General features: G+C 42.2%; 1 protein-coding gene across 2 annotated transcripts; it reads left to right on the forward strand.

Annotated features, from left to right (window-relative positions):
• Positions 1-38: 38 nt before the first annotated feature.
• IL2RA (interleukin 2 receptor subunit alpha) lies at positions 39-25,993 on the forward strand. 2 transcript variants are annotated; one of them, XM_061638134.1, is made up of 7 exons: positions 39-355; positions 4,954-6,435; positions 18,031-18,222; positions 19,149-19,232; positions 22,538-22,780; positions 24,928-24,994; positions 25,454-25,993. In XM_061638134.1, exons 2-6 carry the CDS (start codon positions 6,411-6,413, stop codon positions 24,969-24,971), a joined length of 588 nt encoding a protein of 195 aa, XP_061494118.1. In that variant the 5' UTR covers positions 39-355; positions 4,954-6,410; the 3' UTR covers positions 24,972-24,994; positions 25,454-25,993. The 2 variants fall into 2 exon arrangements, with proteins under 2 accessions (XP_061494118.1, XP_061494117.1); XM_061638133.1 differs by lacking the exons at positions 39-355; positions 4,954-6,435 and adding an exon at positions 11,309-11,388.
• The last annotated feature ends 121 nt before the right edge of the window (positions 25,994-26,114 follow it).

Genomic DNA, 26,114 nt, shown 5'->3' on the forward strand with positions numbered 1-26,114 from the left:
TCAGCATGAACAAAATGTGCTACCAAACATATTGAACAGAGGTTCTGGTTCAGCTCCTCAGGCTTTGAAGGGGTCCAGGTCTAAAGATTTCTGACCTATCTATATGGCTGCTTACTGAGCAATTCTCATATTACACGGAACTCAATAGTTAATGGTCAAAGGGTAGGGATTCAATGCTAATGCTTTTGTCCATTGAAAGCTACACTAACCCATTGGTGCAGTACCAAGTTCTGGTCTTTTTCCTCTCAGCAGCAACACATGTGGAGTAGCATCATGCTGCAAGCCTCTGAAATGGAAAGGGACTGCCTTCAAGTCGATCCCAACTTATGGCGACCCTATGAATAGGGATTTCATGGTAAGCGTTATTCAGAGGGGGTTTACCATTGCCTCCCTCGGAGGCTAGTCCTCCCCAGCTGGCTAGGCCTGCTCAGTTTGCCACAGCTGCACAAGCCAGCCCCTTCCTTGTCCACAACTGCCAGCTGGGGGGCAACTGGGCTCCTTGAGACTATGCAGCTTGCTCACAGCTGCACAGGTGGCAGGGCACGTAACCCCTGAGCCACTCACTGTGGCGGGTGATCTTTAGCTGGCCCTTGACACCCAGGAGACATGCGCGGTTATTTGAACTCACAGACTCTGGACTCCCAGCCAGGCTTTCCTCCCCACTGTGCTATACCAGCTGTGCAAGCTTCTGATGAGCCCCACAATTATGACTTGGACTTCTAAGGTGTAGGATGTGGCTCTCTCTGAGCATCTGACACACATTAGCAAGGTTGTTAGGGAGATGATAAAGCATAACTAGTTTGATATGGTTTGGTTTCCATTTCTTAGTTGTTGTTTTTTTTACAATAATTTTTATTCAAATTTTCATAAAACATACAAAACAAAATCATAAAACATTCAAAGACACAAAACAAAACAAAAATGATTAAACAAAAAAATAAAATGTTGACTTCCCATTTGTCGCAGATCAAATCAGTTATAGGTCTACAATATATAACAATCCTGTCTCTTAAATTATATTATAAGATCACTTTCCTCCAGTAGTTATCTTAATTAATCATCAAATCTCATAAACATTACTTTATTCTTTCCACAAAAAGTCAAAGAGAGGTTTCAATTCTTTAAGAAATATATCTATCAATTTTTCTCCAAATAAACATGTCGATTAATCCATCTCGTTAATAATAATAATAATCTTATTGTCATAACCATAGTCCAAATAAACATATCGATTAATCCATCTCATCAAATCTGTTAGGTCCAATAATTTCAATAGCCATTATTCCATTATCCCTATTAATTCCATCTTCCATCTTCAATAGTCCTGTTAAGTCCAGTAATTTCAGTGTCCAATCTTCCATTATCAGTATTCCATAATAATCTTGCTGTCATAGCCATAGTCATATAATAAGAGTCTGATGGGAATTTCCTCTATCCCAAATATTTTCTTGCCATCAATTCTGAATAAGTTGCTGAAATATTGTTGTAAAGTCACTTCTCTGTTCTTCTTTTTTACAAAATGCACTGGCTCATCTCTTGAGAGTTTTTCCATTGTCACATGGCTGCAGTTAATTCCATAGATTTTCTCTATATCAAGCTCCATCACGTCATTCCAGTCCAGAAAATTATCCAAGCCATTGATAACTTTATCTCTAATATCTTCATTAATTTCTTCAGAGATAACGTTAAATTCCAAACAGTAGATTTTATTTCTAATATCCATAAACTCCAGATCTTTTTCCAATTCCACATTTGTTCCAATCTCCAGGGCTTGTATCTTCCCTTTATTTTTTCTTTTCTCATCTCTGATCTCATTCTCCTCTCTCACAGGATCCCCTATTTCTTTAAGCTCCTGCGTCATTTTGCTCAGTTCAATTTTCAGCTCCTTACTGCCCTGTCGCAGGGTTTGTTTCGTTATCTCAATCTCATCCATTATTTTCTGAAACATAATTACTTCCAGATTCTCAGCCACTTTCTTGATTGCCATTTTTAAAACCACCAAAACAAAACAAAACAAAAATAAAGAAGGACCACTTCTTATTTCAGCAACAATTGAGTTAGTATTCCAGGCTTGATGACATCACAGTATAAACAGAGCAGCCTGCCTTATCTCTCTATGTTCAAGAATACAAAACAAATTTAGTTCCCAGCATCAAAACAGTTAGTGGCGTCGTGAAGAAGCAGATTCGTCAAAATAAAATAGACCAAAAAGAGAATAGTCCCAGACAATATAATGTTCCTTGGAATAGAAATCCCTCTTCTGTTTATATCTTTAGAATGCACTTCCAGACAGCTTTTTGCAATAGAAACGGAGATAAGCTGTTAATTTCGTGAATAACAGAGAAGAGTTATAGCTCACCCAGAAGTTCTTTAAAGCTGATTCATTTGACAAATCTCTTTTTGCTGCAACAATTTAAACCAAGTAAAAAAAATAATAGAAAGAAGGGTGCTTGCCTGTTAGTCCTTTTTCTCTTTGAAGAAAAGATAAACGTATCGCATTAATCAGATAGAGCTTGTTCGGAAGTCCGTCCGGCATTGCTGGCTGGACCTTTTCTCATAAATTAATGAAATCCAGTGCTCCCAACAAAAACAGGCTTTTGAGGTTGATCTCTACGTTTCTCCCTGCCCGGGAGAAATTTCATCAGTCAAAAAAAAAAATGTTCTGACTGATTTATATCTGAATAAGCTTCTTTTGAGGCGGGAGCCCGTCTCAAAAGCAGGCACAAGCGAAGTCACCCTTCCCGGAAGTCTCCATTTCTTAGTTTTGTGAACAGATAAGGACAATTTCCTAGACCTGTGCCAACCTCTGCTTCAATGTGGCAAGGGTACCTGTCACAGGTATACCTGTGCTTGTCAATTAGCCCACCTTCTTGGATGAATCGATTCTCACTATGTACTCTGGCAGTCCCATTTTATTGTTCTGTATTTTTTGTCTTACGTAGCAGAATTATAATGTTAAGTTCTCCACCTGTTTGAATTTAAATTACAAAAAAATTGAAAACATTGGTATTGTTTCTTGCAAATACGTCTTGGGCATTATTGGGAAACTGTTTAACTCCCCCTTCTGTCTTATGAGTGACAGAAGAAAAACTAGGAATCGCATTGGTGTTTAAACCAACTTACTGGATCAAAAGGATCATGTATGAAAGTAAGATTTTTTAAAAGACAGACTCTAGTTAATGAAGTTTTCGAATAAGATTCAGGACAACACATCTTGCCATGTTTCCCATCTGCTGCTCTAAAAGGGAATTTGGAAACCTGTTGTAAAATCTACCTCTGATTCTTACATATTTTATAATGTGCATGAATGTATATGTTTGTTTTTTCTCTTTTATTATAGGTAACAAAATGTGTGAATGAAAACCAGACAAATCCTTCCATTTCATGCCAAGTCACCTGCTTTAAATTTTCTTTTTACACAGAATGAGCAATTACTCCTTCTAGATAATAGAATACTGGCAATGCATAATATACTTATATAAAGACATTTGGTCCTTGTAACTCTTGTGGGTGGAAAGAGCAGGGTCGTGGAGTCGGAAGCAATTTTGGGTGGAGTCGGAGTCGGTAGAAATGTACCGACTCCGACTTCAAAATAAATTTTGATTGACAAATTTTTTAAAATATAAATTCAAAATGTCAAAGAAGCTTCCGATGAAGTCAGCTGTAGTTGAGCATTTCACCATAACTCAAGATGGAAAACATTTTGTGTGTCAGTGTATGACACAGGACCCAGATGAAGACAAATGCTGTGATGCCAAGATCAGCGCATATTCAGGCAGCGATAAAAATGCTCCTATGAGAGCTTCCAATTTAAAAAGACATTTACAGCCTTTTCCAGGGCTGTGGAGTTGGAAGCAGTTTTGGGTGGAGCCGGACAGTAGAAAAATAGAGGAGTCGGAGTCGAAGGTTTGGCGTACCGACTCCACAGCCCTGGGAAAGAGTGTGCACCAATATGCACACATGTGAAGAACTGAATGTATAGCAAGGGTGTGTGTTTGAAACACAACATGTGAGCATACATGGGCGAATGCAGTAGGTGTGCGCAAGAAATAGAACATGCCTCAAGCACTCAAAGCAAGCATGCACATTAGAGAGAGTGTAATGAAGAGTTCAGACTGGAGGTATGTGCACGCGTGTGAGAGATAGAATACTTGTGCCTGTGAGATAGAAAATATTTATTTATGAAGTGCACTATAGCGACCCAAGAGGGCATTAATCCCAATCATCAGCCTGCTGTGGTAATTCTCTAAGCAGGATGTGCTTTTAATGCAAAACTTCAGTATGTTTAGTAAAATCATTCAAAACACTAGTAGTAAGAGAGAGAGGTCAGCCACCAGCCATTCCTTTCTCAGAACTGATGACATGAGTCACCGTATGGTATTGCTGTGTCACCTTGAAACAGTCCCCCTACTCATGCTTTAGGAACAGCAACCAAATATTTTGGCACCTTAAAAGATTTAACAGATTTATTATGACATACAGAAGTCCAACATACACATGAAGTGTTATCCAGAGTTGGAGAGACTAAACAACAAGGAGGTCAGAAAGTACAGTGTCACAGTAATTATTATGTTATTAACTGCCACCAATCATAAACTGTACTTGATAACACAAACATCCTGGCATCGGTACACCATTTCACAGGTACGCTTGTTTGGAGCTTAGACTCTTGGTGCTCAGTGGGTCTTTTTTTCAAAGTAAGTTTGCAAAGCAGTCCAACTGTGCATCCAAATCCTATCCACATTTCTCAGAATTGTCCCGCTGAATTCAGTATGACTTATCCAGCCAGGACTGCAGCCTTGGAACCTTATCCTAACTATGTTTACTCAGAGGAAAGTTCCATTGTGTTCCATTGGACTTTCTCTCCATTAAGTGTCCATGACATTTACAGACTGAATCTATGCTGCATGTTATTTATTTTATTTATTATTACATTTATCTTCCACCTTTCAGACAATGGCATTCCCGATCTCTATGTATGGATATGACAGTTGGACAGTGAAAAAAGCGGATAAGAGAAAAATAAACTCATTTGAAATGTGTTGGAGGAGAGTTTTGCGGATACCATGAACAGCGAAAAAGACAAATAATTGGGTGTTAGAACAAATTAAACCAGAACTGTCACTAGAAGCTAAAATGATGAAACTGAGGTTATCCTACTTTGGACACATCATGAGAAGACAAGATTCACTAGAAAAGACAATAATGCTGGGAAAAACAGAAGGGAGTAGAAAAAGAGGAAGGCCAAACAAGAGATGGATTGATTCCATAAAGGAAGCCACAGACCTGAACTTCCAAGATCTGAACAGGGTGGTTCATGACAGATGCTCTTGGAGGTCACTGATTCGTAGGGTCACCATAAGTCATAGTCGACTTGAAGGCACAGAACAACAACAACAAGATGCCACAAGACCCTTTAATGTTTTTGCTGCAGTGGACTAACGGGGCTAACCCTATGGAAGCGCATATGATCAATAGAAGCCAAATACCAAAAGGGACTAGAGTCTTAGCCACAGCCTCACTTTGTCACCACTGAAACTCAAGGGGGGGAAGGTCACATTTGGCAGCTTTAAGAATGTCCCTCAGTGGTAGAGCAACTGCTTTGCATGCAGAAGGTCCCAGGCTCAGTGACTGCTTTGTCCAGATAAGGCTAGGAAAAGTTCTTGCCTGAAAAGCTGGAGAGCAGCTGCCAGTCAGTGTCAGCAATACAAACCTAGATGGACCAATGGCCTGAATTAGTATATGGTGGTTTCCTATGTAAAGCCTCTGAACAACAGGATTTTCATCATGACTGTGACATGGGAATAAAGGGTTAAGGCTCCCCTGGCATGCACCATGGTCATGATGGTGAGTACCCTACCAGTCAGTGCAAACAATACTGAGCTCGATGGACCAATAATGGCAGCATCCAAACTGGTGGTATTTTCATGTGGGATCCAATCACATCCCAGCAAATTCAGGCTGTACAGTTAAAGATGATTTGGAGCTACTTCCCCTAAGGATCAGACTTCTTGAAATAAGGAAAGTGATGGGAAATTGCACTCGAAAGTGTGGGCTAACGCTTGACGCAACACCATCTAATCTCTGCACAAATAAAGTTACAGCAGTGCCAGCAAAATTATCTTTGTCTACCACAAAATCAGATTACACGTAAGAAAAGTGTCCTTATCGAAATATTGCAGCGATGGTAGCACTAAAAGAGTTTTAAAATCCACCAAAAACTTTCACATGAGGTTTTAAGGAAGACTTTATCATTTGCATGTACACGCTGGGAAAGGACAAAGAGTGCAGATTCCCAAGGCTGTCTCTGATCTCTGCTGTCAACAGGGGGGCCACTGTCACATCTGCCTCTGTTCCCAGAGAGCAGCTGGTTAAACGGAAAAAGTTCCAGATCCAGCCTACTGCTTGTCATGTACCAAACATGCTCCATACCAGGTGGGTTAGCATATATCTTATAACTGTTGTTATTGACATTATCTTAATTTATTACGCACTCTTCACCCTAAGGTCTCGAATGGGTTACAAACTTTTTTTTTTTTTTACAATAATTTTTATTCAAATTTTCATAAAACAAACAAAACAAAGTCATAAAACATTCCAAGACAAAAAACAAAACAAAACAAAAATGATTAAATAAAAAAATAAAATGTTGACTTCCCATTTGTCGCAGATCAGTTATAGGTCTACAATATATAACAATCCTGTCTCTTAAATTATATTATAAAATCACTTTCCTCCAGTAGTTATCTTAATTAATCATCAAATCTCATAAACATTACTTTATTCTTTCCACAAAAAGTCAGAGAGGTTTCAATTCTTTAAGAAATATATCTATCAATTTTTCTCCAAATGAACACGTCGATTAATCCATCTCGTTAATAATAATAACAATCTTGTTGTCATAACCATAGTCCAAATAAACGTATCGATTAACCCATCTCATCAAATCTGTTAGGTCCAATAATTTCAATAGCCATTATTCCATTATCAATATTAATTCCATCTTCCATCTTCAATAGTCCTGTTAAGTCCAGTAATTTCAGTGTCCAATCTTCCATTATCAGTATTCCATAATAATCTTGCTGTCATTGCCATAGTCATATAATAAGAGTCTGATGGGAATTTCCTCTATCCCAAATATTTTCTTGCCATCGATTCTGAATAAGTTGCTGAAATATTGTTGTAAAGTCATATCTCTGTTCTTCTTTTTTACAAAATGCACTGGCTCATCTCTTGAGAGTTTTTCCATTGTCACATGGCTGCAGTTAATTCCATAGATTTTCTCTATATCAAGCTCCATCACGTCATTCCAGTCCAGAAAATTATCCAAGCCATTGATAACTTTATCTCTAATATCTTCATTAATTTCTTCAGAGACAACGTTAAATTCCAAACAGTAGATTTTATTTCTAATATCCATAAACTCCAGATCCTTTTCCAATTCCACATTTGTTCCAATCTCCAGGGCTTGTATCTTCCCTTTATTTTTTCTTTTCTCATCTCTGATCTCATTCTCCTCTCTCACAGGATCCCCTATTTCTTTAAGCTCCTGCGTCATTTTGCTCAGTTCAATTTTCAGCTCCTTACTGCCCTGTCGCAGGGTTTGTTTCGTTATCTCAATCTCATCCATTATTTTCTGAAACATAATTACTTCCAGATTCTCAGCCACTTTCTTGATTGCCATTCTTAAAACCACGAAAACAAAACAAAACAAAAATAAAGAACTACTTCTTATTTCAGCAACAATTGGGTTAATATTCCAGGGTTGATGACATCACAGTATAAACAGAGCAGCCTGCCTTATCTCTCTATGTTCAAGAATACAAAACAAATTTAGTTCCCAGCATCAAAACAGTTAGTGGCGTCGTGAAGAAGCAGATTCGTCAAAAGAAAATAGACCAAAAAGAGAATAGTCCCAGACAATATAATGTTCCAAAGTTCATATTTTTTATTTTTTTCTCCTCGGAATAGAAATCCCTCTTCTGTTTATATCTTTAGAATGCACTTCCAGGACAGCTTTTTGCAATAGAAACAGAGATAAGCTATTAATTTCGTGAATAACAGAGAAGAGTTATAGCTCACCCAGAAGTTCTTTAAAGCTGATTCATTTGACAAATCTCTTTTTGCTGCAACAATTTAAACCAAGTAAAAAAAAAATAGAAAGAAGGGTGCTTGCCTGTTAGTACGTTTTCTCTTTGAAGAAAAGATAAACGTGTCGCACTATCAGATAGAGCTTGTTCGGAAGTCCGTCCGGCATTGCTGGCTGAACCTTCTCTCATAAATTAATGAAATCCAGTCCTCCCAACAAAAACAGGCTTTTGAGGTTGATCTCTATGTTTCTCCCTGCCCGGGAGAAATTTTATCAGTCAAAAAGAATGTTCTGACTGATTTATATCTGAATAAGCTTCTTGTGAGGCGGGAGCCCATCTCAAAAGCAGGCACAAGCGAAGTCACCCTTCCCGGAAGTCTACACAAACTTTTAAAATACATTTTTAAAAACAGTTTAAAACATCTTACACTCACAAACGTCACAAAAATATTATTAACTTAATATTAACCAGAGAAAGCAGGAAGATGCAAAACCCTGACAAATATTTACAGATGTTGCTGGCTCAGAATTACCTAGATAACATCTTTGCAGTAGCAGCCAAGTCAAGAGCCAGTGTGGTGTAGTGGTTAAAGTGTTGGACTAGGACCTGGGAGACCAGGGGTTGAATCCGCACACAGCCATGAAGCTCACTGGGTGACCTTGGGCCGGTCACTGCCTCTCAGCCTCAGAGGAAGGCAACGGTAAACCCCCTGTGAATACTGCTTACCATGAAAACCCTATTTGTAGGGTCACCATAAGTCGGGATCAACTTGAAGGCAGTCCATTATACCAAGTAAGACTGTTCGTTCATCTACACTGATTGGTCCTCCAGGATTTCAGACAGGAGACTTTTATTGTTTTATATAAATAGACAGACAGACAGATATAGATACTGTATACAGTATGTGTTATTTTGTAAACCGCTTAGACACTGTCTTAAATATTAAACGGTGTATAAATAGTACAATAATACATAAATAAATGTCAGCATAGGCAGACATCTGACAGGCCCCACACTGTAAGATGAGAATAACATCTATCTACACGCATATGTTTATATAGATATATGTCATTTTCTGATTAATCAAGGAGCATTCAAGATGATAAGGTCATGGAACCACGAAACTAACAGGATATCTTAGCTAAAAGCAGATAAGCGACTTACAGCATAAGCAGAAGCCAAGAACATGCACGATTGGACAAGAGGTTTAAACAGAAAGTTTATGGACCCTAGGTTTTTCGTAAGGACAGTGTGTGTGACAAACGTACAAATGTGGAATGAATTCTTTGTGCCCCTGAACTAACTTTTGCAGGAAGGGAGTCTGAGGAACTGAGGCAAATAGTGGTGACAAGAGATGACGTTCTAGGCTTAACAGACAAAATAAAAACTGAAAAACTGCCAGGTCCGGATGGCATCCAGTAGAGAGTTCTCAAATAACTTAAATGTGAGACTGCTGATCTTCTAACAAAAATATGTAACTTGTTCCTCAGATCGTGAGGACTAGAAACTGGCCAATATAATGCCAATCTCTAAAAAGGGATACAGGGGGGCATCCCAGAAATTACAGGCCAGTTAACTTTACATCTGTACCAGGAAAACTGGTAGAAAGTATTGTTAAAAATAAAATAAGCATATAAAAGTGAGCCTTGCTGAGCCTGAAGCCAAACCAGCATGGCTTCTGCAAGTGTAAGTCCTGTCCCACTAATCTATTAGAGCTCTTTGAGAGTGTCAACAAGCATATAGATAGAGGTGATCCGGTTGACATAGTGTACTTGGACTTGCAGAAAGTTTTTTGACAAGGTACCTCACTCACCAAAGACTCCTGAGTAAGCTTAGCAGTCATGGAATAAGAGGAGAGGTCCTCTTCTGGAATTCGTTAAATAGCAGGAAGCAGAGAGTAGGAATAAATGAACAGTTCTCTCAGTGGAGGACTGTAGAAAGTGGAGTCCCTCAAGGATCGGTATTGGGACCTGGGCTTTTAAACTTGTTCATAAACGAACTAGAGTGAGGGGTGAGCAGTGAGGTGGCAAAGTATGCTGATGATAATAAATCATTCAGAGTTGTTAAAATAAAAAGGGATTGCTCTACTAAAAAGGTAGAGCTCCAAAAGGTTTTCTCTAAACTGTTACCAAATTCTTCCAAGCTACACAGCAAGTGGATTGGACTGTGAAAAACCAACCCAAATTGTGTTTGCATTTTGACCAATTTGTAGGGCAGTACAATATATCAGAGAGGAGGTCAGGTCTCCTGCTCCCCTGGTGCATTCACTAGAGCTGCCCAATTTCCCTGCTTTTTAAAGTTTGATAGAAATATCTCTTGGCTATACGTTCTTAAACCACAAGGGTTTTTTTTGCCTATTAGTGAATTAATAGGGTATTAAATGTATCCTCTTATGCAGCTACATAACCTTGTCCTCTCCATTTCTGATATATCCCATTTGTTTTCATTCTTCATCTTGCTTATCACAGCAGAAATATCTATTGGCTATAGGTGCGTTCTTAAACCGCAAGGTTTTTTGCCTATTAGTGAATTTCTCTATGAGAAATTTCTTTCTCTAGTGAATTTCTTATGAACTTTTAAATTGCAGAAGATGAAGGTCAGAGTATGGGGCAAGGTCAGTAGTAGGATTATAGGTACTCTGTGAACACGGCTGATTTTTAATTAATTTCAACAAATTATGAGAACTTTGACAGAAAAAAAGTCCAAAGGGGGTCTAGGTTTTTTCTCTCTCTCTTTTTACACTTTGAGCTCTCAATTCTCTCTGACTGTTTTGTGTATTGCCATGAAAACTTATAGAGTTGTTAAGCAAGCATTTCTGAGTTCAGGACTATAAGTTTTGTAAGGTTTTGTTTTGAAATGAGCTGATGGGAAGCAGCAGTATGTCATGGGGTGTATTTTCAATTTAACATTGCAGAATGCGAAGAATCCATGCTGGCTATAGTATACAGCCACTCTTGTGGCTGTATAATAACACCTTAACGAAAACATGACATCTTGGATGAGTAGTACCCACACCTGAGGAGGACAGTTTCACCTCTTCTCAATCAAGGGGGGTGGATGGGGAGAAGGAGGAAGAAATGATGATCAAACTAGCGACAACGTGTATATATGTTATCACAAGTGCCTTTCCTCTGGTCTTGCATTGGAGGGATGTGCTGACTCATATTCAGTCGTTGAGAAACCTCCTGGCCTCTTCAAAACCAGCTTGGGGACAGAGAAGACATGGGGGGCTTTTATGCTGGATTGGGGCTACTCCTGATATGGGGAACTTTATTCACCACTGCCGGGGTTGTGAGTGGTAAGTAAGCAAACTGCTGCAGTTCTCATCTGACTTGATTAATTTCCTGGGTATGAGTTTATGAATGAAGGCGTTACAGCACAATCCTAACCATGTCTACTCAGAAGGGAGTAAGTTCTATCAAACTACATGGAGCTTACTCCCAGGTAAGTGAGGTTAGGACTGCAGCTTTAATCAATTACATTTGCACATGAGCAAAAACAGACTGAGGAACACAGGACACTACCTACAGGGTGCCTGTGACATAGGAACACAGGAGGAAGCTGCCTGGTGATACTGAGTCAGATGGACCCTGAGTCCGTCTGGCTCAGAACTGTCTGCACTGACTAGCAATGACAGCTCAGGGGTTCAGGCGGGAGGCACTTCCCAGCCTACCTGGAGGTGCCAGGTAGGTGTATGTAAAGCAGATTCTGTGCCACTGAGCTACAGCATCTTCACAAAGATGTTCTCCGAAATGGGCATGTCCCTCAGGAAAGGGCCATAGTGCAGCGGCAGAAGAACTCCTTTACAGTTGTAAGGTCTCTTGTTCAATCTGGCATCTCCAAGTAGGGCTACCAGAGGCTCCTTGTCTGGAACACTGGAGAGCTGCTGCCAATCAGTGCAGGCAATAATGGACTGCATGGACCAGCTGTCTGATTGGGTATAAGGCTGCTTCCTATGTCACTGGCACCATAGAGAGGTAGTTTTAAATCATTTTATGTGGCAGCTCCATACTGCATGATCCTGGCATACAGGGCCGGTGCTAAAGGGCAGCCAGGTGGGGCCCTGACCAAGGGCCCAGCAGCTCACAATGATCCCTGAAGTGCCCCTCGTTAGGTTGGGGGAGTAGTCCTCCCCTTCCGCATCCGCGGTAGGGTGCCTGCCGCGGATCGCAGGGAGGGAGCTGCCCGCCCACTTGCTCACTCACCTGCCCACCAGTGCCTGCTCACCTGCCCGCCTGCTTGCTAGCCCAATCTCCGCCCCCCTGCCCTCTTGGTAGGTAAGTGGGGCATGCGTGTGTGCGTGTGCCAGGCCCAGGGCAGGCTGGTGCCCAGGACCCCGGCATGTCTGGTGCCGGCCCTGCTGTAATATATTGCGTGATTTCACTACATAATTTCACATCATTATGTTTTTAACCATTTTTTTAAAGATGTTTTGAAAGCTTTTTCTTAAAAAACTGTTTTTAAAGATATTTTGTTTTAATGTATTTTAAAGTCTGTATTTATGATGTTTTAAGTGTTCTCAGTGCTTTTGTTTGCTGCCCTGGGCTCCTGCTGGAAGGGCGGGATATAAATCAAATCATACATAAATAAATAAGTAAATAAAGTCCTGGAATCCATCCCTGGCACCTCTAGGTTGTTGTTGTTATGTGCCTTCAAGTCGATTACGACTTATGGCGACCCTATGAATCAGTGACCTCCAAGAGTATCTGTCATGAACCACCCTGTTCAGATTTTGTAAGTTCAGGTCTGTGGCTTCCTTTATGGAATCAATCCATCTCTTGTTTGGCCTTTCTCTTTTTCTGCTCCCTTCTGTTTTTCCCAGCATTATTGTCTTTTCTAGTGAATCATGTCTTCTCATTAGGTGTCCAAAGTATGATAATCTCAGTTTCATCATTTTAGCTTCTAGTGATAGTTCTGGTTTAATTCGTTAATTATTTGTCTTTTTCACTCTCCATGGTATGCGCAAAGCTCTCCTCCAACACCACATTTCAAATGAGTTGATTTTTCTCTTATCCGCTTCTTTCATTGTCCAACTTTTACATCCATACATAGAGATCGGGAATACCATGGTCTGAATGATCCTGACTTTAGTGTTCAGTGATACATCTTTGCATTTGAGGACCTCCGGGTAGGGCTGGATAAAGACTCCTTGTCCGAAACCCTGGAAAACTACTGTCAAGATGGTGTAAACAGTACTGAGCCAGATGGACCAATTGCTGGGAATCACACACACACACCATTTCCATTATCCTGACTCAGCTCCCCAGAGGGGGCAATGCCTGCTTGAGGCTGGCTTGGCTTCGCCCTGTCTTAATGGGTCACCTTCTTCTAGTGTGTCACAGTGTCATGAGAAAAGTCCCCTGACAGAGCAAGAAGACAGAGAAAGCTTCCCATTGGGACATCTGGTTGGCCACTGTGAGTACAGAATGCTGGACCAGAAGGGTCTTTTGCCTGATCCACCAGGGCTACTTTTACGTTGACAACACTAATCCTAGCCCACCTTACATGGCTGTTGTAAGGACGGTCTCCACTGCTGGAGGCAGTATGTCTCCAAATTGCTGGGATCACTAGTGAGGCGAGTACTGTTGCACTCGGTTTCTGCTTGCAGGTTTCCCACTAGGCCACTGGCCACTGTGAGAACGGGATGCTGGACTAGATGGGCCTTTGGTCTGATCCGGCAGAGTTCTTGTCTGTCTGTCTGTAGAGCTGCATGTGTGAATCAAGTCAAAGACTTGATCAAAACATCCTTTGTGTCCACTTTGTTTTTCAGATTCAAACATCCTTCCCAACAATGCCAGCAATATCTCAAGAGTAGGGAAGATTGAAACTATGGTTTCAGCAAACCACAGAAGTACAAGACACAGTTTGCCCAGTTGTCACAAGAAGTTACGGTGCAGTTTATTAAAAATGGAAGTGAACACCTCCTCGTTGCTGCACCAAGAGGAGGGAGAACACATGAGCCCCAAGCTCACTGTGGCTTGTCCTTGTAACGCTAAACTATGGTTAAGCACTAAGTGCAAACTCAGCCAATGTCTGAACTGAGTTTCTGTCTCTCTCCATTCAAACGGCAAACTGCACTCTTCTCTAAGGGCCAAACTAGAAACCAACATTAGTGGATCTACGATCAGATTTTCACCTCACCTCCCCCTCCTTTGAAGTAGAAGCAGCCATGAGATGAGGGGAGAATTAGATCAGAGGTGGTAGAAGGTTTTTAAACCCTTCTCTCGCATGCTGTTTTCCTGGTCTAAATTACCCCCTAAAATTGCTAGGGAAATCCTACAGGTTTGTCCTCTGAGGAGCAAATACCTGAGGGGTGGGTTCCGGTTGTGAAAACAATGTGTCAGGTGACACCCGCCTTCTCCAGTGCTGCCGTCCTAATCGGATCACAAAGGTCTCAAGATAATGCTTGGTTTGGCCTTATACGTTGCAGAGGCTTCTCAGACCCTGCCCACTTTCTGCAGAGAGATGGCCCTTTTGGAGGAAAAAGATAAGCATTAGCCCTGTTGATAAAATGGCAACTAGCTGCCCTGAACTATTATTTATTTATTTATTTATTTTTATTTATAGAATTTATTAGTCGCCCATCTGGCTGGCTGTCCAGCCACTCTGGGCGACGTACAACATAGGCATATAATACCTATTAGCCAGTCATTGGCCATAACAATTTATGTGCGTGTGTGGCATGTGAATGACCTGAATCCACTCTGTCTCTCTCTCTCTCACTCACTCTTTTCCAACCTAGCAGCAAGCTGTGGCTTCTGCAAGGCTGCTGATCTGAAGAAGAAGAAAAAAACCCTCAACCGCATGCTTCAGCCACAGATTGTGAAATGAAAGCCGGCTTATATAAAAAAAAAACACCCTGAGAGCAACGTACTCGCACTTTCTCTTCAAGAGAGACACGTTTCTGTTAAGCCTTCAAAGAGTTCTTTGAAAGCAGCTGACAGCCTGGAATCTCGTTTTATCTGTTCTTGTGGTTCCTCTTTCGTGCTCTGCTTCTCCAAAAGGGCAATTTGATTAAATGACTCATAAGAGACTCATACCACACTTGTCAGGTTAAGCCCCACTGGTTTCAAGGCAATCTCTAAAGGGCATGCACAGCACAGTCCTAACGGTGTCTAACCGCATGTTGGCCCTATTGAGTTCAAGGCAGTCCCAAGGCAGTGAGGGTTAGGACAGCAACCTTGATGTTTCAGTTTTTCTGCCCCAGGGGAGCTATGGATGGGCGAATCTGTCAAGTTCGGTTTCATTCTCATTTTTTCCACCTTGTAGTTCTTCATATTTCCACATCAGTCTGCAATTTTTTTTAAATCCTCATGAAAATTCATCAGCATCTTTTGTGTGAATTTCTCCAAATATACACATTTTTGTATGCAATGTTTGCCTAATAGGCTCCTTTTTGCAAAGCAATTTCCTCTAATTTTTTGTACACTCTTTTCACTCATGTGTGCATTTTTGTACACACTACTTGGTTGGAGATCTGCACTGTCAAATCTGAAGAAGCGCACAGTTCGATGAATGGCTTTATTTCAGTTCTCGTGTTGTTTGGAAAGTGCAAATTGGGTAGTTTCGCTTTTCATTGCGAACTGAATTGAATTTCTCCCCCATCCATAAGAGGTGCTAAACCCACATTGTGTTCTGTGGACTTGAAGCCCAGTGACATTTATTGGGGGACAGACATGGGGCTTATTCTGTACAATCACTTCAGCATGTGGGAGCCAAATGTTGACACTGCTGGAGTAGGACAGAAAGACAGAATATTGTTGTGTGCACCCCAGTCTCTGACTGCTAAGAGACTCCAGGGGTTCCAGCTTTTACCCAGGGTTCAGTTTCCTTGGAATGAAGGTCACTGGAGACTGTGGTGTCTTTAGAATACAGTAATACCCCAGTTAACGAAGTTCCTGGACATCACTTCTTTAACAGAAACTTTGGTGCCAGAGGTAGGAATAACATGGAAAGAATAGGGATAGGTTCCTACATCACAAACAAAGCAAACGTTTCATTCAAAACTAACAATACGCATGTCTGAAATGAAACCACCAGGTCAGGTAAGCCTTGCATGCAGCCAGCTTGAAGGCTTCTTCCAAAATGCATCCAGGGATGCCTCCTTGCCTTTTTTCTTTTATCATGAAGTATCTTGCTATAGCAATCTAAAGGTTTGGGCACAGTTCTCCTCTCCGTACACGCCAGTATTTATTTATTTATTTATTACATTTATACCCCACCTTTCTTTTTCATGGTTGAAACCCAAGGCGGCTTCCATATGGTTCCCAGGCAGTCTCCCATCCAAGCACTGACTAGACCTGACCCTGCTTAGCTTCAGCAGGGAGCTGGCCTCATGTGCCTTCAAGCCATAGTACTTGGTTTCTGTCTCTCTCTGCCATCCTCTCCTACACTCAAGCAGACACCTCTGCAGTAAACTGCTTCCAGGGCGCCCAAAGCACTGTTTACTGCGGAGGTGCCCACATCACATGGCAAAGAGTGCCGTTCCACCCACGCATGAGAGAGCTGCCTGCAGCAGCCGTAATCCAGTAGACAAGGAGCCACATTCCGACTATGTCAGAGTGTGTGCCCTCCCATGCCGCCCCCCCCAAAAAAGACTTTGTTAAAAGGAGCTTCTTTCCTGGAGGATTTGTTAGCTGAGGTATTATTTATTGATTTATTTGATTTATATCCCACCCTTCCTCCCAGTGGGAGCCCAGGGCTGCAAACAAAAGCACTAAAAATGCTGTGAAACATCATAAAAGCAGACTTTAAAATATATTACAACAAAACAACCTTAAAAACTGTTAAGAAAGGAAGGTTCCTAATTCTCTTCTATGCTGCCTCCTTAGTAGGATGTGTGTGCATTTCTGGCTGGGGTGGGGAATCTCTGGTCCTCTTCACAGGTATTACTGTGAATACTACAGGTATTACTATATATGGTGTTATTTACACATATATACACAACCTGAGCATGCGCTGGAATGGCTCACAGCATCAACATTTCAACAGATCTTGCTTCTCCGTTAGGTTTCTAGGAGAGTCCCCAAAGCCATGGCTGGGATTCAGCACACAGATCAGTAAAGCCTCTGTTGCTTTCCAGCTCCAGACCAGACTACCAAGGCTCATTCCTGGGCCTATTGTTCTACCAGATAGGTGAACGGGAGAGGCCCACTCCCTATTGAAGAGCATCACTACCCAGTTATTCCAGTGGCAACATGGCCAACTCTTTTGTCTTGCAGGTGGGATGCTTGACAGACTTGGGCAAAACCAATACCTTAGCAAAGGAACTGGTTTGGCCATCGGGTTCCCTCTCCTACAAATCCCATCCTTACAGATACAGGATTACAGTCTTGGAGGGTGTTGGAATATGTGATTCAACTCCAACTTGTGGGTTGAGGCTGCATGGGGTTAAAAAGGGTAGCTAGAGAGGAGACCTCCTGGTTGCTAGGCTAATATCTATCCTTTGATCTCCTGCAGGCTCTCCCTTCCTGCTAGACTGATATGCATAGGATGTTGACCACATCTCCTTCCTCCTCCTTCCTTCTTTCTCTTGAGACAGAGAGCAGATATCTTCTATTTGTCTCTCCCTCTCCTCCAAGCATGAGGGCAAACACTAGGCTTAGCGTTTGCATCTCCAGCTTAGCTAGTTAGCTAGATGTAGAACTCTTTCCTATCAAGTATGTACTTCCAGAATAAAGTAGTTATTTCTTCTTTTAAAGCTTAAAGTCTCTGTCTGACTAATTCACAGGGAAGGTGTAACCTTTAGCAAAGATTCAAACACATAAAGGCTCACACAATCTCTCCATTCCCAATTTCGCCACTCTGCGACAGAGGGGACCCAAAGGCATCATCCTAACCCCTAATCCTGTAACAGGACATAAATGGAGGAGGGGGGTTGTGCATGATCACACATGTACCACATCACTTTGTCCTTACACATTTTCTCTGCCTTTTGCAGGGGAGTGTCCCATGCCTCCAGATATTACACATGCTGAATACTCCGTTGAAGGATATGTTGTGGGGACCCGTGCAATTTACTCGTGTGAAGAAGGCTACCGGAAAGTAGAAGGGAAAAGCACTCTTGCGAAATGCATGAATAAGTCGGGCGAAGTGGATTGGAGCTTTGTTGATTTGTCCCCAATTTGCGAAGGTAAGATAAGAAGTTACATTTCTGGGAGACAGCGTGGAGTTTTGCACCCTGCCTCCCTCTTTGAAGTCTGCTGGCAGATCTGAGAGTATGTTAACCTTTGTGGGTTTTATTTGTAAGAATAGGATGTTTGTTTTTATGTTTGTAAATGAACTTTTCACTTACCATCTGGGGTCTTTGGAGAAGCCCCATCATACACAAAGAAACAGAAACCTTCAAAGATAAAGACCCCTGCATGGTGCCAAATGGCCAGGAAAACCCAACGACAACCAGGAATGGACCTCAACATTCCATTTGAAACAAAGGGTTGAATCCAGTGTAGCACTAAGTCACTTAGAAGTATATTTTGCGCCAGCAGAGCGTTGTTGCGCAGATGAATGCATAAGCAGGTAACTCTGTTGCACAACAGATTGCTCAATCTGTTGCACAACGGGTTTCTGCTAGCATAGCTATTGCATTGGATTCCTTTGTTGCACAGCGCTGAAATTTGATCTTGTGCTTGCTGACAGAGAATGGTGGATACAGCCTAATTTATTTAAGCCCCCTGTGTTTTGAGTTAAAGGATTCTTCTTCAGCGGCAACAGAAGCACTTGGATGAAGAAGCAGCTCCATTGGTAGTCATCAGGACAGTGCCTCTGGAGATCCATGGAGGATGCTATCCATGGCTACTAGCCACAATGGCTATGCCCCGCCTCCAGTTTCAGGGGCAGTATGACTCTGAATACCAGTGGACAGGAAATCTAGAGGGGAGAGCACTGTTGCGTTCATGCCCACCATTAGCATGTGGCCCCTGGAACGTTTCCCACAAAGGAATGTGGCCCTTGAGGTAGAAAAAGCCTTCACACCTCTGCTTTACAGTGCAATAGATGATGCCATTAATAAGTCAGCACTTCTACATTCGTTGGTATATCTGTTTGTCTTCTGTACAGGTATGCGAACTCATCTTTCCACACTGACAACAACAGAACCCTGGACCACAGCTTTTACTGGCACCCAGCCCACACCTGTGACAGGTAAAACAGACTCTTCATTATCATCACATCCTGTATACTAATAGTGAACTCAGTCTCTAAGTGTGGATCCTTATGTAGCCACACACAAAACAGAGATCAGCAGGCTTGGGAAAAATCTCAAAACTTAGAGAAGTATCAAAAAACGGTTTAGGGCAGAGGGAATCCTAAGGGAGGGGGAATGTCATTAAGCCTGCATGTTCCTGATCACACATTAACACACGTGTAACCCCACTATAGGTAGTATTCAATGCTAGTCCTATTCACAATAGGCGCACTGAAGTTAATCAATACGACTAACTTAGCTTTGTTAATTTCAATGCGTCTACTCTGAGTAGGACTTGCTTGACTACAACCCTACACATATTGTTGCATTGCCAGCATCTGTGTGGGACCTGAAGCAGTAGTCAAGGCTCAACCCCCTAGACCAGGAATGGGGAACCTGGGGCCCTCCAGATGTTGCTGTTGGACTCCAATTCCCATCAGCCACAGCCAGTATGGCCATTTATTAGGGATGATGGGAGATGAAGTCCAACAACATCCGGAAGCCAAAGGTTCCCATCCCTCCACAGTGCTGCAAAGTTGGTGTTGTTATGTGCCTTCAAGTCAATTACGACTTATGGCGACCCTACGAATCAGTGACCTCCAAGAGCATCTGTCATGAACCACCCTGTTCAGATCTTGTAAGTTCAGGTCTGTGGCTTCCTTTGTGGAATCAATCCATCTATTGTCTTCCTCTTTTTCTATTCTCTTCTGTTTTTCCCAGCATTATTGTCTTTTTTAGTGAACCATGTCTTCTCATGATGTGTGCAAAGTATGATAATCTCAGTTTCATCATTGTAACTTGTAGTGATAGTTCTGGTTTAATTTGTTCTAACACCCAATTGTTTGTCTTTTTTGCAGTCCATGGTATGCGCAAAGCTCTCCTTCAACACCACATTTCAAATGAGTTGATTTTTCTCTTTTCCATTTTTTTCACTGTCCAACTTTCACATCCATACATGGAGATTGGAAATACCATGGTCTGAATGATCCTGATTTTAGTGTTCAGTGATACATCTTTGCCTTTGAGAATCTTTTCTAGTTCTCTCATAGCTGCCCTCCCCAGTCCTAGCCTTCTTCTGATTTCTTGACTATTGTCTCCATTTTGGTTAATGACTGTGCCAAGGTACTGATAATCCTACAAAGTTATGAATGGTTTGTTAATTGACTTATTCATTCTGTTTCACACTTTCACTCCAATAATCCCATAAGGTTCAGGGGTGGTGATAAGTACACTCCGTTCCAGACTGGTGGTGTGTTGTTGTTCGTGGGTGTATTCTGCACCATATCATTGATGCAATAAGAGTGCATTAGTGCTGTATTTGCGCTGGACGATCCATGCATCATTCTGCTTTATTAGTTGTTCTGCGATGCTTCCTCAAGGTTATTGCATTAGTGCGATCTAGAGGCCCGCTCTTGCACTATAGGGCAACAAAAGCGGGACAAAAAAATAATAAATCAGAACATTTGTTGTATAGAAGGTTACAGGATTTCAGCGGGGACTTCTGGGACATGCACCGATTGAACAGGAAGCAGAATATCTGCCCCAAAACTTTTTCAGGCACAAAGAATATTGAAAGCGGGGTCACCTAAAACCACCCCAATACCATCATGAGCAGAAATAATTTTGCATGTACAATAAAAAAAAGACATCCGTAGGAACCTGCAGTGAAAGCTCCTGAACATATTGTTGTAATATATGGTTTTTATTTACAGAAGTGCACAACCTGAGCTTAAGATGGAGGGGTTCTCAGCATTAACAGTCCAATAGATTTTGCTTGTCCATCAGGCTTGTAGGGAGTGAGAATGAGATATCTGAATTATTGTATAAATTTCTGTTTCTTTACTAATCATCAATTATTAATGGACTATTTTAATTGTGTGTAAGCACAGGAAAAATCCAAAGCAGTGTTTTAGCATGGAAAATGTTTTAAGGAAGTATGCTTGGTTAGAATCGAAATTAGAAGCTGCTGATGTGTCAGTGTTGAAACTTACTTAAAGGTAAAGGTGTCTCCGCACTTGTAGTGCGAGTCGTTTCCGACTCTTAGGGTGGCGTCTTGCGTTGTTTGCAAGGCAGACCATATATATGGGGTAGGATTGCCAGTTCCTTCCCCGGCCTTTCTTTACCCCCCAACATATGCCGGGTACTCATTTTACCAACCACGGATGGATGGAAGGCTGAGTGGACCTTGACCCCTTTTACTGGAGATTCGACTTCCTCCTTCCGTTGGAATCGAACTCCGGCTGTGGGCAGAGCTTCGGCTGCGTTACCGCCACCTACCACTCTGCACAACGCAGCAGAAAGAAATGACAAGTAGTAAAGAATGCTGAATAGTCTATGTACTTTTTATATTTTTAGTGTAGACATGAAGAAATAAATAAAGGCCCTGGCCGAGGGCCCTGCAGCCCAGAGGGGCCCCTGAAGGAGCCCTCATTAGGGTGGGAGAGTAGTGCTCACCTTCTGTGATCTGCAGCAGGGTCTCTGCCATGGATCACAGGGAGGGAGCTTCCAGGCCACCCACCCATTCGCTTGCTTCACCTACCTCTCTCCTGTCTTCTGCTTCTGTGTGAGCTGTGCATGCTGGGATGCCATCAACCAAGATGTCGGCAGAGGCTTCTTTAAGGGGTTGATGCCTCTACTGCCATCTTAGTTGATGGCAGGCATGTGCGTGCATGTAGCGTACCAGGCATGCGTGCCATCAACCAAGATGGCGGCGGGAGCATCAGCTCCTTAGAAAAGCTTCCACCGCCATCTTGGTTGATGGCAGCCCTGCATGCAGAGCACGTGCAACAACAGAAGACAGGAGAGAGGTAGGTAGAACAGGCAGGAGCTATGTGCCCGGGGCAGGCTGGTGCCCAAGACCGAAGTCATGCCTGGTGCCGACTCCGCTCATAGACTAACTTAAAGGAAACTGATCTGACAATGGAGCAGGTTTCTTCCCTGGGGTTCCCAAATCAGAGGCTGGAAAGGGGATTCAAAGAAATCATCCATCTCACTCCCCAAATCCCATAACACTATTTTGAAAATGATCTGGCCATTGCTAAACAGCGTTTGAAACCTTGTCACATACGTGGCTGTATGTTTCTCCTTTTCTTCCCCCCCTTGGTTGTTGTGCGACCTGTAAAAAAAAAAGCAATGACAAAAAAGACCTTGGTGGTGGCGTTTTTTAAAGCAGCAACAACAAAAATGAATTATAACTATAAAAGCCCGCCTTTTCTTGCCTGCAACACTGCCTTCCTTCGCACTTTCTCCCTCTGCCCTGTAGGTTTGTGTGGAGACCCTAAACCCCTCTGGAATGCCACAGTAAACATGCAGAAGTACCACACGGGTCTGCAACTGCGATACACGTGCCTGGAAGGATACCGCTCAGGGAGCCCCATCTCTGGAGTAAGCATATGTGAGCGTTCTGGTGGGAAAAAGGATTGGTCCATCTTAAACCTCCATTGTCGATCAGGTAACGAAACTGAATCAAACAGCAACGGGGTCACCAAACAGCACCTCAATGCAGGTAAGACGAGGATTAGAATAAGACATAGTAGTAGCAAGACATATCCCCCCCCCCCATAGAACGCTCCAGATTCTATTCAGGGCCAAACTAGACAGGACAGTGGCTGCCATAAGAACATAAGAAGAGCCTGCTGGCTCAGGCCAGTGGCCCATCTAGTCCAGCATCCTCTTCTCACAGTGGCCAACCAGGTGCCTGGGGAAAGCCCGCAAGCAGGACCCGAGTGCAAGAACACTCTCCCCTCCTGAGGCTTCCGGCAACTGGGTTTCAGAAGCATGCTGCCTCTGACTAGGGTGGCAGAGCACAGCCATCACGGCTAGTAGCTGTCCATGTGTCTACACTGTCCAGATGCTTTGGACTACAACTCCCACCCACCTCTGAGTACTGGGGATGACGGCTGTGTCTGATTGGAGTTGTAGTCCAGAACATCTGGAGTAGAAGGCTGGTCTACACCATTCATGTATAAAATGGTGGCACATGAAATGAGGCATGTGGGTGAGAGGGGAGATGAATCCTTGCCCTCTTTAGCTCCCCATGGTTTGTCACACAGTCATTTTTTTTTCTTCAACCTGATACAGCATGGATGGGGAACCTTAGGTCGGGGGGGGGCAAATACAACCTTTGGGGTGTAACTCTTTGGCTCTTGGCCATGCGACACCAGCTCCCCAACCTTGCTGTGCACCCTCCTTGAGAATGTTTTGCCTGGCTAGAATGTGCCCTGAAACCGTGACCATGCCTCTTGCTTGCCTAAGGTGGAGGGTGGAAAGGGATGTGGTTGAGAAGAGAATATGGCCTTTGGACTGAAAAGGGTTCCCCGTTCCTGTGGGGCAGGAAAGGAAGTCATGGCAGGAGGAAAGTGCCTGGAGTGATGGACCAGAGGGAGGGTTGTGTTGGCCTCACACACGTTCCCCTTTTGATTGTTTGACAGCTCTATTCATGTGGCCATGCGTCCTAATTTTTTTGGAGCGGATACCCCAAAATGTTTCAAGGGCTGGTTAGATTGACCAACCCAGGTTTTGTCATTCTTATTTCGGCACACAACTTAGGAAGGTTAAATTTTTATCGAATTCTAAGAAACAAACAAAAATCCTTGCAGTTTTGGAAGTTTCAAGGTTGTATCCAATGAAGTCCTACTCAGAGCAGACCTACTGACATTAATGGGCCTAGGGTAGCCACTTCATTGGGCATCTCTGAGTAAAACTACTATAAGAAGAGCCTGTTGGATCAGGCCAGTGGCCAATCTAGTCTAACAGCCTGTTTTCACAGTGGCCAACCAGTTGCCCATGGGAAACCCACAAGCAGGACCTGAGTGCAAGAATATTGTCTCCTCCTGTGGTTTCCAGCAACTGGATATTCAGAAACATACTTCCTCTGAATATGGACGCAGAGTATAGCCATCATGACCAGTAGCCATTGATAGCTTTTTCCTTTGTGAACTTGTCCAATCTTTTAAAGCCGTCCAAGTTGGTGGCCATCACTGCCTCTTGTGAGAGTGAATTCTATAGTGTAACTATGTGCTGTGTGACGAAGTCCTTTCTTTTGTCTGTCCTAAACCTTCTAACATTGTATGTCCACAACTTCTAGTGTTAGGAGAGAGGGGAAAAGACTTTTCCTTATCCCCTTTCTCCATGCCATGCATAATGTTATAATTTTTATAACTTTTGTTACAGTTTTAGATACCACTGTTAAAGTTTTCAGATATTGTCTCTGTATACTAGTATTTTATCTAGCTAAAACATGTAGTTGGTTGCCTGTAATAAACTGATGATGAACGTTATACACTTCTATCATGTCTCCTCTGACCCGCCTTTTCTCTAAACTAAAAAGTCCCACATGTTGCAGCCTTTCCTCATAGGGGAGTCGCTACATCCCCTTGATCATTCTGGTTGCCCTCTTCTGAATCTTTTCCAACTCTACAACATCCTTTTCGATGTGAGGCACCCAGAACTGTACACGGTATGCTAAATGGGGCTGCATGAGAGATTTGTATAATAGCATTATGATATCAACAATTTTGTGTTCAATACCTTTCCGAATGATCCCTAGCATGGAATTGATCCCTAGCATGTGGAGTTGATAGAAGGCAGCAATCTCATCATTCACTGACCAATGGGTTTAATACTTACTTTTCTTTTTAAATCCCTTAACAGCTGCTCTCAGTATTGTTATAGCGGCTGCAATCGTAATTTTATAAGAAATTCTCAAAAGGAATATGTGGTAAGTGGCAATGATAAGTACCTTTTGTGCCAGAAAGCTGTAGCCTAAATTGCAATTGCATTCTTAACCTATCACCTCAAATCCACCTAAAGTTAATCATGTGACTTGCAGACTGTTACAAGCTCCTTTGATTTTCCTTATTTTTGGACCTCTCGAGGTCTCCAATGTTAAACACAATGTAATAAAGTTGGAAGACAAGAGTTTATTTTGTATTGAAAAAACCCCACTTAGAAGTTCAAGTTGCCTAACTGCTGTAAGGGTTAAGTTTCTTTTGCTCTCCACTCCCTCCTCCTCTGTCTGAAAACTGGGCTGTCCCACCTTCCTGGGCACTTCTCCCCTCCTTCTGTAATCAAAAAGTATATCCAGAATCAAAACTGTTAGGCTGTTGAAGGGACAAACTACACTATAGTCAGCTCTTTAAAGAATCACAAGACCTGTTATCTCTTTAACCCGTTACAGGCCCTGATACTGTCAAAGTGTTGAGACATTTTGCAGTGCAAAGCAGTTAACCCTGTAAAGAGGCACATAAGGGTATAACGAGAGGAAAAGTCTATAAAGAGCCTGCAAACCCAATGTTCAAGGCCAGTCTTAGTGACTGTGCCAAAGAGCAACCAATCCTTTGTGACTGCACTGAAGAGGCCCAAGATGTTGCTCAACGTTGACCAATGGTTGCTTAGAAGCCCACTTTTTTTGGAAGTAAAAGTTAGTATTGAAGTTTAACAGGTATTTAACACTGCAAAAATGTAAGAAATATATATATCCCCATGTGTGGTAATATATATATAGTTTAAGACCCTTTAGATGAAGCTAAAGAGAGTATAATATATAAAGTTTAAGATCAAAGAGGGTATTGTTTGTACCAATGAGAAATGTGTAAGGATGTTTGGACAAATAAGAAGCGCATAAGACTGTTTGCATAAAGCTGTATGTATAAGGCTGTTATTAAATAAATGCATAAAGGCACCATGTATTTGCTAGCTGCATTAAGGCAATGTGTAACTGCCTCACACATATAAGCACTACTTGTGCATGGTTATAAGCTTCTTAAAGCCAGCTATGTGCTGCTTTAACCATTTTTTACCAGTTAAAGCCAGCTATATGTTTCTTTTACCTGTATGTT

This window comes from Rhineura floridana, chromosome 8, assembly GCF_030035675.1.
Source record: "Rhineura floridana isolate rRhiFlo1 chromosome 8, rRhiFlo1.hap2, whole genome shotgun sequence".
NCBI lineage: Eukaryota > Metazoa > Chordata > Lepidosauria > Squamata > Rhineuridae > Rhineura > Rhineura floridana.

What these genes read in the sequence shown, in the direction of transcription:
- IL2RA (XM_061638133.1), top strand. Translation starts at nt 11,313, where the DNA reads ATGGGGGGCTTTTATGCTGGATTGGGGCTACTCCTGATATGGGGAACT. An exon ending in CCAGCCCACACCTGTGACAG is followed by an intron (nt 19,233 to 22,537) that starts GTAAAACAGACT and finishes TCTGCCCTGTAG; the next exon opens with GTTTGTGTGGAGACCCTAAA. An exon ending in CAAACAGCACCTCAATGCAG is followed by an intron (nt 22,781 to 24,927) that starts GTAAGACGAGGA and finishes ATCCCTTAACAG; the next exon opens with CTGCTCTCAGTATTGTTATA.